The following is a 14,231-nucleotide window of genomic DNA, read 5'->3' as shown; positions in this document are numbered from 1 at the left end:
ACTGGGACCCATGCCAATGTTAAAACAGAGTGGCATGGACAGGATCTGTTTCCTTCCCTGGGTTCTATGCACGTGTTGTTGGTGCTGGTGGTCAGAACAGTGTTTGGGACCCTCGGGTTGTCTAGTGTCTTTCTCTGCACAGGATAGTCCCTCTTCCGTGGGAGGACTTTGGAGGCCTTGTGCCAGTGATCACCCCAATAAGGGCTGTCATTGAGAACTGACATAACGATTTCCAAACATGTGCACTAGGATCACCCACCAAAACTACCAGGTCCAGCATAGACATAAGTGGTGAGAGCACACACTGGACCCCTCCCAGGGGCCAGTGCTCACATCCTGACAGGAACACCTGCTGAGGTTCAAGGGCCAATGGGTATCAGAGGGAGGGAATATGAGGCTCACGTCCTACCCTATCAGGTCTCAGAGTGGTCCTTTAAGGACCCTGTGCTTTTCCATGAATGCGACTTCTCAGAAGGGAAGAGGAAGAAAGGCTCAGGAGGGACACAAGTCTCACACGTGGTCTGTGCACTGTGGTGAGCAACAGTTGGGACAGAGCAGCAGGGGGCGCTATGGTTGTCCCAGAGCAATGACGCCTGCTTGACCAGACCTGGATTCCCACCCTCACTCACTCGTGTGCTTGGTGTTTGGTATCAGAACCTCAGTTCCCTGCAGCTTCACAGGGAACAAGTTCGCACAGAGCACTTTCCCTTCACTTTCCTGGATGCCCATCTGAAGCTGTATTTTTAGACACCATCAAGTTCCCAGAAGCATACATTAACTCAAAAGGAGACACATCTCAAAGTACCCAAAGAATGGAGAGTGTGCATTTTGTGTGTGAAAACCAACTTTTTATGGACACAGTCCAGCTTTTGCAACTGCACATGTGTTACTGAGTTTATCTCTTTGTGGTGCTCCTACTTACTAGGTCTTTGTTAAAAGTCCATTTGAATCTGAACTCAAGTCATTTCAAAGAAGCTGGTAAAATCAAGAACCTCAGGGATTTATATATATATATATATATTTTTTTTTTTTTGACAGGCAGTGAGAGAGAGACGGAGAGAAAGGTCTTCCTTCTGTTGGTTCACCCCCCAAAATGGACACTACAGCTGGTGCTGGGCCGATCTGAAGCCAGGAGCCAGGTGCTTCCTCCTGGTCTCCCATGCCTGTACAGGGCCCAAGGACTTGGGCCATCCTCCACTGCCCTCCCAGGCCACAGCAGAGGGCTGGACTGGAAGAGGAGCAACCAGGACAGAATCTGTCGCCCCAACCGGGACTAGAACCCGGGTACCGGCGCCACAGGCGGAGGATTAGCCTACTGAGCCGTGGCGCTAGCCTGGGGACTTGTCTAGGTCTTTTCAATAGAAATCCTACAACCTGGATAAGAGGATGGTGGTTTTTCATGAAGGATAGCTGGTAACAATTGCTCAATCATACACATGGGAAATGTCTTTGGGAGTGGAGCTTATTTGAATGAAGGCAGTGGGAAGAGGAAATAACGTCTGTAGAGAGATGAGAACCACGTTGGGGTTTTCTGATCACTTTTTGCCTGAAGTCTGAGTTCAAATAAATCCAACCTGTACCCTGGAGCCAGTGTCTTATGTAAAATGGTTTATGATTTTAGAGCTTGCTCTTCCAAGAGCCATTACTAACATAGAGAGGAGCATCAAGGGCAACAGCACTGAATATTCACTATAAGCTCTTTTTTTGGGTAGGAAAGGAAAGGACGTGGCACAGGAGTCATAACATTTCCCCTCGAGATCTCAAGCAAATAAGGAACTCTTTTCTTCTCTGTTTTTGATGTTCAGCGGCGGCAGCAAAGTGAGAGGCGGATTCCACTCTTTGTGCAGTACCCCGCGAAAAGTTCCCCAGACTCACAAAGGTATCGTCTGCAAACACACATGGCCCTTGCCTTTGCACCTGTGGACACAGAGGGAGCATCAGGCATTGAGCATTGAGCATAGAGTCAGTCAGGGTGGCAAAGGGCAACCTGCAGAATCTTGCTGTGTGTCTAGTGTGTTCATTAGGTTGGCTGCAGAGTAGCAATTAGCATGGACAGTCCCTCCAATAAGAACAATTACACACAGCAAGTGCTGGTCACACAGAACCTGAGACCCATTCACATGCCTTCACTTCTATGTGCTGTGCCCTCATCACACCTGCACTTCAGCACAGCCTTGCTCCTGGCTCCAGTTTCTAAACTTTCTATTATAAAGGGTTCAAATTCTCTTTACAATGAATTCTACACATTTAGATACAGAAACAAATACTGTGAATCTGTCTGTCCATGTGCTAAACCTGCAGAATAACACGCACATCTCTCCCATTCAATAGTCTGTGCAGAAAGTGTCAGATTCATTTGGACTTCCAGTGTTCTATTTACAGTGGAGAAAATCTGGGGTCTGGGAGGTTACGTAACATCATCTACTTGCTCGCCCAGACTCCTGGAGTCTCCTCCCCTGGAGTCTCTGCAGCTCTGCTATGCTGCATCTCTCACCCAAAACTTCAAGAGGGGAGGTTTCATCCTGTTTAATGTAGACGGCCACGTCCAGATCCTGTGCCCGGGGCTGTTGCTGGTCCACACCGTCATCAGCCATCCCTGAGTGGAGCTCAGCCTGGGCCTGCAGGGTCACCAAGAGAATGGCAGCAAGCAGAGCGAGGGTCCTCATGGCTGGGAGGCACCTGCAGGAGGGGAGAGCAGGGTGTGGGTGTGGGGTGAGGAGTCAGCCTGTGTTCACAGGTCTGTTAGGGGAGCCTCGGAGACGAAGCCTGCATGAGGGAAGGTGTGCGCTGATCTGCAGGGTGAGGGCTGCTGTCCTCTAGGTCCCATGATGCTCCTCTCTCTGGCAGCTGCACCGTATCACAGGTGTGGTCGCTCACTGCCTTTCTTGGCTGACACTAATAATTAGAAGGGGAACCTGTCATCTATTCCTGTTTCTGTTGTTTGAATATTTACCTTTTCAAATTCAAGATGGAAAAGAAGCAGTGCTTCCATTCACTAAGATGAGGGAACAAATGGTCCTCTCTCTGCAGATGGGCCCTGCTGCTCTGGGGGTCTGAGCTCTCAGCCCAGACTTGCACCCCAGTGAGAAGAGAGGTGGTCACTGCTGTGTTAGGGCTTGGCCATTGCTGTGAAGGAGGACTTTCAGGTTAAAGAGGTGAGGAGGCTCCTGCTGGCCAGAGTGTGTAGAGGGTACCAGCACAATATTTAATCTAAGGTTACAAGCATTTTTCCCACTTTTATTTTTATTCTTGAGTGATAATTTATTTTGTGCATATCTAAAGTGTGTCCCAATCAGATGACTTCACATATTTATACAACTAGATCCTCATCTCAAATCATATTTTAAAAATTTACTTAACGAACACTGGAGGCCTGAGACCATAGGCCTACTAGACAACCTCAGTGAGTTGAAGCTGTTGACCTGGATTTGGACAATGATTCCTTGGCAATGGTCCTAGCAGTGAAGTTAAATTGACGAATAGGATTGTGAAGCTTCTGTGGAGCAAAGGAATAATCAGCAGAGTGAGAAGCAAACCAGGAAACAACTGGAAATATCTGCAAACCATTCAAGGATAAGGCTAACAACCAAAATATGGAAACAACTAAGTAAAACTCAATAACGAAAAACATATGACCTGATTGTAAGTAGGCAACAAGGGTCAGACATTTGGTCCAGTGTTTAAGATTTCGGTTGGGAATCCAGTATCCCACACTGAAGAGCCGAATTTTGAGATCCACTTACCCTGATTACAGGCTCCTGTCACTCAAACCCCAGGAAGCCATAGATGATGGTTTAAGTGTTCTGGGTCCAAGATACCCATATGAGAGACTTAGAATGAGTTCACAACTCCAGTCCTCAGCCTAGCCCAATGCCAGCATTTCATGGCTTTTGATGAGTGATGATTGGTTGGGAGGGTTTCTCTCTCTCTCTCTCTCTCTCTCTCATAAATAATTATATAAAAAAGTATTTTAGTGGACCAAGTATCTCAGTATACATCTTTTAAAGTAAAAGAATGTGGGGCCAGCATTGTGGCATAGTGTGTTGTTTCTGCCTCTCACACCAGTGTCCCATATGGGTGCAAGTTTGTATCCCAGTTGCTACATTTCTGATCCACCTCTCTGATAATGGCTTGGGAAAGCAGTGGAAGATGTTCTAAGTGCTTGAGACCATGCACCCACATGGGAGACCTGCAAGAAACTCCTGGTTCCAGACTTTGGGAAGGCCCAGCTCTGGTCACTGCAGCCTTTTGGGAAGTGAACCAGCAAATGGAAGACCGCTGTCAGTCTCCCTCTCCCTGTCTGCAACTCTGCCTCTCAAATAAATAAAATCTTTAAAAATAAATAAATAAATAATGAAGGCCCGAAGAAGGTATTATGATCTTCAATGGAAACATTGATTGCACGTGTTCTTTTTTTAAAAAAGATTTTGTTTATTTGTTTGAATGAATTATAGAGAGACAGAGGCAGAGAGAGAGAAAGAGAGATATAGATAGAGGGAGAGAGAGAGAGAGAAAGAGATAGATGGAGAGAGAGATATTCTATCTGCTGGATGACTCTCAATGTCCTCAATGACTGGAGCTGCGCTGATCTGAAGACTTGCTAATCTGAAGCCAGGAGTCAGGAGCTTCTTCTGGGTCTCCCATGTGGTACAGGGGTCCAAGGACTTGAGCTGTCTTCAACTGCTTTCCTAAACCATAGCAGAGAGCTGGATCAGAAGAGGAGCAGCCAGGACTTAAACTGCCACTCATGAGATGCTGGCAATGCAGGTAGCAGCTTTACCTGCTACGCCACAGTGGCAGCCTGCAGCATGTGTTTGTATGAACAAATCATTTCAAGCTTCTCTATTAACTTGCTTTCCAATTTCTCTTTTAACTCACCAGCAGTCCCCAGCAGCCACCACAGGCCCAGACAGAAGAGGCCCCAGCAGGGAGTCCACATGCGTGGGTTCCTCCAGGGCAAACTCATTTTAAGGAGTCAGACTGAAGCTGGGCTGCAATGGCACATCCAAAAAGTGAGGGTCAAGAGCTCTTCAGTACTTACAGATCCTCAGGCTATGTGGGATGAGCAGAGAGGGGCAGGCAGCAGTCGCTGATCCTAGCCAACTGGGGCAACAGCCACTACACACATGGAGCACAGGACTTCTATTTAAGGATGTCCTGGGTGAGATGTCCTAATTTCTCAGGATTACTTCCTATTGGGCAATTCAAACAACTCTGGGGCAAGGACATTTGGGCAGTTTGATTTGAAGCTGGGGTAAAACAGGGCTTAGCAGAGAACTTCGCATCTGCCTTGGTCAGTCTTTCCCAGGCCCAGGCAGCAATCGCTATTGCTTCTTCAGTATTCCTAGCACAACTGATTCTGCAATGCCTAGGCCATTGCCCGGGATGAATCTCTTAGAGCTAAGAACTATAACGGTCTGCTGGAGCCCCTTGACCTATTGGGTAGGAGGTTAGATATTAGCCCACTTGTAGGAGAAGGGCCTGAGAGAGCGCAACCAGCAACTGCAGAAGCTTACTTTGGAAACAGCCCAGCATCTACAGTTCAAAGTCCTGTCCAGATCCTGGTAACTTTCCAGCTTTCCCCAAGGAGAATTCTCTCTTCTGAGGACCAGCTAGATCACCTGGCCTGATAACACTGAGCAATAAAACCATTATCTCTTTCTTTCAAGGCAGGCACCCCAGGGAAGCTCCTCTGCCCCAGTCCAGGAGAGCTCCCCAAACTGGGAAAGGAATTTCCTAATTTATACTCAGCAAACCCTTTATCCTGGAGGAGGAAGTGGAGAGGTAAAGAGAAATGGCAGACATGGACCGGACCCTTCCCTTATAAATCTCAGTTTGAAAAAGACAGCGCATGCTCAGCTTTCTCAGCTTTCCACTGAGCAGCCTGCCTGGCCTGCCAGGTGCATTCCCTCCATTTAACCACCTAACCTCACTTCCCCCTGTTTGAGTGACTGTGCACTCTCTCTGTCCCTTCCATTCTGATGGATGCCCTGTCCCCAGTAAAACCTTACTATTTTGCTCTCTTCTCATGCCTGAATTCTTTCTTGCATGAAGACAAGAACCCCACCCAACTCCTCTCTCGATACAGACTTACACTTTATAGTGTATTCCTTGTTAGGGGAACTCGGTTGAAAATTCCAGTTTCCCATCAGCCTCACCAGGACCTAGATTCTACCCATGAATGTGAATCAAATCTGGGAAGTTGGGGATATTGGTGAACACCTGGGTATATTGTACCTGGGTATATTGAATAGATCATGACCACAGCAATGGCACCAAAGGTGTTGTCTCATCAGTCAAATTGGTTATGAGACTGCTCACTCCATCTTCTGCACAAAAGATAGAAACTCAGGATGACTCTGGTCTTTATGGAAGTTGGGAGGTATCATCTGTGGATTGGCAGTAACTCCTGAGAAATAAAGTGTCCCCCTCCAAACCAAGGAGACTTGAGGTGTCTCAAGGCTAGTAACAGGGGTGGCTGTGCTGGATCTCTGGGGTAAGCTCTTATGCCAGGGGGACAGTAAATTTATGCCATGTGGTGGACTCAGCAAATTCAGCCTTAGAGGAAGTGGACATAGTCTCAGCCCAGCAAATAGGCAAATTGGGGGATTTTGGGTGCAGCAAGAATCAGGTGATGTTGTTAGGCTCTAGGGATTTAGTGGTCACCTGTAGAGACCTGGTGAAAGTGTGTGAAGGTACAAGAAGTCGTGTTGTGTGCATATGGGGAAGCCCCCATGGTTATGGTAACCATCAATAGACAACAGAAGCTGTAATGGGCACAGCCTCTTTGCACACAGCAGTACTCACTGAAACCCAAAGGTGTTTCTCCACCAGGCAAGAGAGAGGGACACTGTGGGTAGCAAGTCCAGTTTTGCGATTTGACCTTGTGTTTTCCGTGCGGTGGGATTAGAGTTAATTAGGCTGCAAAGAAGGTAATTAGGATCTCAGGAAAGAACCAATCTCTTATCATCTGTGAGGGATGTAGAAGCATCATGGCAAGGGGAAGAGGTACCATGCATGAGTTAGTGGCTTGCCAAGGTACATCTGCTTGGCACCAGCAAGAACAGGTAATTCATTGTGAAGTCAAAGTGAGATTCATTGATGTCCCGGGTTGCAATGAGACCATTATTTCCCTTAACGACTTTCTGGGCTGAGCACTGTGGTCTGAGATGTTGTCATATACACCAACAACCTCGTGGGTTAAATTGGTTTCATCAGAAGCAGTGGCACCCAAGTACGGGTCACTTTCTCAAATGGAAAGCTGTGATGTGCTCCGGGTTGAGCATTATGATGACTGATGTGCTGAGTTTCACAAATGATGAGCTGGGACACAAAACTTCCTCAGAACAGCATCCCCAAATAGCTCTCAGTCAGCACCTTTTATTATACTCGGGGTTTACACAGCAATTCAGCAATCAGGGTTCTACATCTTCATTAATCCTAGCAAAGGAAAAACAGGCAGGTGAGCAAACCATCTTGAGACTCCAGTGTCAAAGTCAGGCTAGCCTTTAGATCAGTGTTTCTTATTTTTATTCTGCTAAAGTTGCCTGAAATAGTTTGTTCATTCTAATTTCCAGATTAATAAGTAACTCTTATTTCTGCTGCTGCACCATGGAGCAGGAAGGTATGCCTTCACTGAGAGTTTTGGCAGAAACTGCCACAGCCATGCCTCATGTTCAGCATATTGTGGTCTCACTGAAGACCCTTTTGCAGTCTTTCCCCTACATCTAATCCTTTTTTATTTGTTTTTGAAGGACCAGGAAATCCCAAGCAACCAGAGCAGAAATACCAGAGAGAGTGCATGGTCCAAACAAGCAAGCCAACAGGATAATGATAAAACGCCTTAGGAAAGACAGCATCTAAACTAACCAAGAGCCTTTAAGATGCCATCATTTTGGGGAAATATTCATGTTTTATACATCTGGTTGAGTTTTATTAATTCATTTTTGAATCAGATTAGAAATATCAATAATATTAAAACAATAAAAAGTAGGAAACATTTGACAACCAATGATATTCCTTAAGCAACAGGTAATCAGTAGCAGCTCTATTTTGTAGCACCGCTTCCCACTCCTGGCTTAATTCTGTGTTAATATATAAGAAAGCAGTGGCTGCATCAGTAGCAGTCTTTGATAATATACAGTCAAGCTGCCCCAGTTCTTTATGAACTCCCAGAACCATTCCAGGGACAGGCAGGATTGAAGGCAGCCATAACCACTGCAGTAGACATACTCATTAAATCAAGAGAATCAACACAGTTGGGGGACAAAAAATATGTACCTTTTGCCTGCTTCAGCAGTTTTGGTAAAGGAGGAAATTTTTGGCACAACTTGGCCCACACAGCACAGTCCTGAGAATGAAGGAGGCAAAGCTTGAATAATTTCCAAAGAAAAGACCATTCTAATAGGAGTTGAACAGAGCTATTAAATTAGGCAAATGAATTATTTTTATGCAGAGAAAAAGGAAAGTGACAATAAAGAGACTGGGCCCTTTACTTTACCCAGCTTATCCATTAATTGAATGAGGGGGTATCCAGAGGTTTTTGAAGAGCCCAAACTTACAAAGTTATTGGCAAGAATCTAAGAGGTGGAAATTCCCTCTCATGTAAAAGGGAGTCTGATTAAGTACAGAATGGGCTAAATGTAACCATAGCTTGCCTCGGGTGATTAACAACAGAGATGGTTTAAACGGATCTGGACCATGATGTTTACAGATTATAAAAATAGAGGGGTATGAAGTGGTCTCCCAAGGAAAATTTTGCAATATAGTGTCCTCCATCATCAGGACCAGCTTGCATGGTGCTGACTGTGAGACCTTGATTTCCAAAGGACTATGAAAGATCGGTAAGATTGCACCAGTTATCCCCCAAATCAACAAGCTGACCATCTTTATACTACAAAACTATTAGGGGCACAGATCAGGACAAGCCCAAATCCAGTGCAGCATCAGGTGGTCACCCTCAGATAAGAGAAAGCAGACATTCGTAGTTAACAAGCAATCAACGGACACTTATCCATGATGGGTGTAGGGAGAAAAACTAGTAAGCAACACAGTAACAGTAAAGAATTATGAGTCAATTGAGCAAAAATGGCAATCAGCAATGTCTCTGGAGTTTCTTCTTGATCTTCCTGGAGCAGCCGTTAGCTATCACACAGGGTGAGGACTTGCTATCTCCCCAGGTGACTGTCCGTCTGCTGGAACATCTCTGTCTTCACCGAGGGAGTGGAGATTCCTGAGGTTCCTCTGGTATCACAGAGAGCAATAGTGCGAGAGTGTGAAGCTGCAGGGCTGACTTTGACTGAAGTTAGGGAATTGGATCCTGAAGACCTTTCCAAGCCATCATTAAGGAAAAGCTGATGAGAGGGTGTGCACACCTGGCAGGAATCCATGAAGCACCTGTAGGAGATAAAACAGAAGCATACCCTGTCCCCCAGGTTGTGAGAGGTTCAGGGCCTTTTCAGTTAGGATCAGGAGGTTCTTTGTAATAAACTAATGACTTTGGTCCTTCACACATAGAAGGAAAGTGCTTCTGTGCTGGGGTTTCACGGTCTTGCTCTTGAAGCAAGGTCTCCACCACAAGTAACATTTCTTTAGAAAGGCACCATTGTTCACTCCATACTGGCTCTCCAGGCAGCCAAGTTAGATGTAAGGCTGTGTGGGGGTTGGTTTGGTGGAGGGCCCTATTATAAATTCCTGTGGATGGTAGCTTGGACTTGTTGTAATAAGTCCCTACTCCAAATGGGAAAGGGATTAGGAAGAACATAAAGACAAATATGGGCAGCAAGATGTTGGGCTCCAGATCATAAAAAACCTGTGAAGTATTACTTTGTAGAGCCTGAGAATTACCACCAGTTCCCCACAAGGGGTCAGCAGGGACCAAGGGCCAAGAGGCAGGCCATTGTATTAGGGGAATTATGGAGATGTCCTCTCCAGTATCCAGTAATCCTGATAACTCTTTACTGTTAATTTGTGAAGTCATTTTAGGCCAATCATCAGAAATAGAGGTAATGGTGGCAATCAGGGTAGATCTAAAGTCCTTATCTTAGTTAGAGATTGAGAGATATGGGAGAACAAGAAAGTGAGGAACAGAAGTTTGTACTGGGAGTGGGAGTTCTTGAGGTAAATTGGATCAGACTCGTACATAAATAATTCTGGTATAATCAGCATCAACAACTCCAGAAATCACACAAATTCCTTTTTTGTAGGCATGAGATTGGGGGAGAACTAATCCTACAGAACTCAAAGGCAACAGACCTGTTGGTTGAGTAGGGACTTTGCAGATAGTCTCAGATATTTGTAGGGAAATAGGCTCTTGTAAATATAAGTCTGCTCTGGCACTGCAGGCTGTAGCATTAAAGGATTGTTGGAAGATTGTTGGCGGGGTTGAACCACAGGAGGGCTTTGTTTTTGAGCAGACACAACTTCTGTTGAGCTGTGGCTGGGGTTGGCCTGTTTTGGAGGTGCCTGATGTATTGGAATGACACTGATTAGCCCAAAGATAACCTTTTTGACATTTAGGACACTTTTCTGAGGTGTGAGCTTTAGCCTTAGGTGTGGATCGGCAATCTCACTTAAAATGTCCAGCTTTACCACAACCAAAACATTTTTCCTCAGGGCCCCTAAGGGCTGTGGCCAAAAAATTAGTTTTATGAGTTGTGCCTACCTTTAACATAATTTAATTTTTCCTGCCAAAGTTGTTCCAGGTTTGGAGGCAAATGCTTTCAAAACATTCTTACATTCTTGATTTGCATTTTCATAAGCCATTTGTTTTAACAAAACTTGAGTGGATTCCTCATGATCACACTGGCATCCAATACCTTTTGTAATTTATCTATAAAGAACATATGACTTTACGTGGGATCTTGTTTGATAGCATAAAAGGAATAGAAGTGTCCTGAATGTCAGAAATCTTTATGCACACTTATCAGGGATGGAGTGTTCCACTTGTTTAAGTAAATAATACAATACTGCCCTATGTTTTCTTTGCACAAAGGACAGGGAATTCTCCATATTAATGACCCACCAGGATCCTGAAGAGATGAGCAACCAGTCTGTATCCCTTGCTGGGTGAGGTGAGCTGTCCCTTATTCTAATGTTCTCTGTTTGGGGGGCACTTCTTGGATTCCAAAAATGATGAGCTGGAACACAGAAGCCTTCCTCAGAAGATTGTGGCCCAATAGCTCTCAGTCAGCTCCTTTTATTAAACTCTATTATTTTATTAGCAATACAGTAATCAGGGATCTACATCTTCATAATCATAGCAAAGGAGTAACAGGCAGGTGAGCGAAACTTCTTGTGATTTCAAGGTAAATGTTAGGTTATCCTCTAAGATCAGTGTTTCAAATATAATTTTGGTACCTCATGATTTATCCAGCTAAAGTTGCCTGAAACTGATTTGTTCATTCTAGTTCCCAGATTAATAAGTAACACTCTTAATTCTGCTGCTGCACCCCGGAACAGGAAGGTATGCCTTCACTGAAAGTGCTTTGGCCGATACTGCTGTAACAGGTCCTAATGTTCAGGAGACTATGGTCTCACTGAAGGCCCTTTTGTAAACTTTTCCCTACATGATGAAAATCTGTGAGATACACTGGGGAGCAGAAACACTTATACTGGTGCTGTTGGAGAAAGGTAAAATGTGTGTTGTTTTAAGCCAGTGTGTTTTGTGGTGGTTAATTACACACCAGTAGGCAACCATGGCATTTCCACAGCCTTGGGGAGGAGTCAAAATATGACATCTTTTATATGTAAAGTTCAGCTTATCCATAATATTCATAATATGAGACTGATCTTCTCACTTTATTTCCAAAGTACATAAAAGGTCATTGCACAGTTAATGTACTTATGATACTGGAGGAGTTGCATGACAGGTGAAGAGCCTTCTACTCATTGTTACTCCAAATTTCTCTAATGGGAATGCAGGGGCACTAAATGGTCCATTCCTCTGCTTCAGGACACATTCAAAGGTGGCATGTAACTGAGAGTTTATTGGAACCTTGGGGAAAGAAATAAATATTTTCTCCAGGTCATGTGGCTACTATTCCTACTATATAGGGATACCATTGATTAACTTCACTATCTCATGAGAAGAGTTCTAAGAAAACCCAAGAAATAGCAGAGACAAGACGATGTGGACAATACTTTGACTCATCCTTTGAATTCTTGGGTCAAGTTCTTTGTGAAGCCTTAACTTTCATAGATGTGGGAGGCAAATGTGCTGCCTCAGTGGGACAGTTTCTGAAATTTGAATTCAAGATCCAAACTACTAGGTAAGGTAAACATCTGAAATGCCAAACTCATGGACCGTGACAACAAGACACTGCACTGTTTGAGGGGAGGATGTTGAGAACAGATTACAGATGTTCTGGTGTGGCCTGGCCTCAGACTGCACAGGAGATTGTGATGGTCAGCCAGGGTGAGAACCACCTGCTGCTGCTGCTTAGCAGGGAGGAGGCAGAGTGAGGTGAGAAGGCTGCGAGGACAGTGGTTGAGCTTATGGAAAAGGATGGAGGACGTTAGTGGGGGGTTGGTCAATGTGATTAGGCAACCTGTTTTCTGATTTGCATTCACTGAAACTAGATTCTTAACAGTAGATATACAGTGCATGCACATCCCAGTGAAGAGGTTTGCATCACGCGTGAGGCTGAGTAGGTTCCCTGGTTGTAGGAGCCTCTCCTCACACATCTTCTCACCATCTCTGTGCTTGAGGTTTGTATCTGTAATTGTAATTTGTATTGTAATTTGTATTGTAATTGTATCTGTAATTGTAGCAGCGACAAGCAATGTGATGATTCCTTCCTGCATGGAGAGTAGACAAAACGTTCCTGCTCTCATATGCCCCCTTCCCTTTATCTGATAGACACCTGTGTACTGACCTACACTTACCTCTCTGTGACCCTTTATCTCTTGCAACATGGCTCCCTCACATCTGATGGTGTTAATACTGACTCCGTCTTACTTCTGCCCTTAGAGAATTCTTTTGCCCAAGAGTCTGCTCTATCCCTTCTATTAATCTATCCATGTTTTCTTTTCCATTTTTCTTAAATTTTGGATTAACATGAGAAGTTTTATATTTTATTATGTATAGCACAATATTTCCACAATTAAATACAGTGTACACCAATCATGAGAAGCTACTACCCCATCCATGTTTTGACTATATCTACCCACCTTTTCTTGTAGAACACCAGGAGCAATTACCTTCACCCAGCTATATTTTAGTATCCATTACCAATCTCAATCCAACTGCTACCATTCTCGGCCTCCACAAATCACTACTTTATATTCATATCATATACATGTATATATACACTTACCATTACAACAGAAACCACGCATATCTTTCTGGATCTGCCTGATTTCACATAACAATGATCTCCATCCTATAGGTTTTGTTGAAATTATAAGGATTTCATTATTTTTTAAAATTTATAAGTAATATTGTTATGTCTCATTAGAAAATTCAACACTTTTGTAACAAAAATGTATTCTTATATCACTATGTGGAGTTGAAAAAATGAATTCATTGGCTGAAACTTAAGTTCTTGATCATCTATTATGTTAGTGACATAAACAGTACATACATATAAAGTTGAATAAAACGTGGGCATATAATCTAGCAGGGGGACAGTATTCACATAAAGCAAGGAGTTCCAATGCTCTAATGGAGATGGCTTTAAATTCTATACAGAAAGCTGAAGAAGAGAGGAGAGGTGACCACCACAAGGAGCATGGTGCAATTTAAAGTAGGGAGATCAGGGCATACCTTATGGTAAAAGTAAATTGTCTCAGAGGTCTTGGAGCTGGACCTGCCGGACTCAGAGTTCAATGCATATGTTGTGAAACGGAGTCAGTATGCTTCAATGGTCATCTCAGGAACACTACAGAGTAGAAAGAAAACACCACTCAAACAGGGAGTCCTTTGAAGTCACAGGAACCCAGACAGCTCCATGACTTTCACACATACCATTCAGGTATGGGCAGGGACAGTTGTTTTGTCAGAACCACTGGGTTGCCTTGACCACTGTGAGGTCTGCGCTGTGGATTCCAGCCATGATGTGTCTCCCATCCCATGAGGTGGGTGTCTTTATGGCATTTTGTTAAAAAAGTCAGATTTTAGATTCTGGAATTTGGATCTGTGAGAATTTCAACTCAGACACAAATGAAGCAGTGAGGAAGAGCAGGAAGCTTGCTTGAAGGACTTTATTTGGGATGAGGAATGGAATTGAAGA

General features: G+C 44.3%; 1 protein-coding gene across 1 annotated transcript; it reads right to left on the bottom strand.

The window, feature by feature from the left end:
- Positions 1-1,588: 1,588 nt before the first annotated feature.
- Positions 1,589-5,111, bottom strand: LOC138843293 (neutrophil antibiotic peptide NP-5-like). Its single transcript, XM_070047101.1, has 3 exons — positions 5,042-5,111; positions 2,495-2,679; positions 1,589-1,917 (listed from the first exon to the last, which is right to left on the bottom strand). The coding sequence occupies exons 2-3, from the start codon at positions 2,664-2,666 to the stop codon at positions 1,802-1,804; spliced, it is 288 nt and encodes a 95-aa protein (XP_069903202.1). The 5' UTR covers positions 2,667-2,679; positions 5,042-5,111; the 3' UTR covers positions 1,589-1,801.
- Positions 5,112-14,231: the final 9,120 nt, after the last annotated feature.

This window comes from Oryctolagus cuniculus, chromosome 8 (assembly GCF_964237555.1).
Source record: "Oryctolagus cuniculus chromosome 8, mOryCun1.1, whole genome shotgun sequence".
In the NCBI taxonomy this organism is placed as follows: Eukaryota; Metazoa; Chordata; class Mammalia; order Lagomorpha; family Leporidae; genus Oryctolagus; species Oryctolagus cuniculus.
The sequence above is the reverse complement of the archived record's forward strand: the minus strand, read 5'-3'. Positions and strand labels throughout refer to the sequence as shown.

What these genes read in the sequence shown, in the direction of transcription:
- LOC138843293 (XM_070047101.1), bottom strand. Translation starts at nt 2,666, where the DNA reads ATGAGGACCCTCGCTCTGCTTGCTGCCATTCTCTTGGTGACCCTGCAG. An exon ending in CTCCCCTCTTGAAGTTTTGG is followed by an intron (nt 1,918 to 2,494) that starts GTGAGAGATGCA and finishes CTGTGTCCACAG; the next exon opens with GTGCAAAGGCAAGGGCCATG.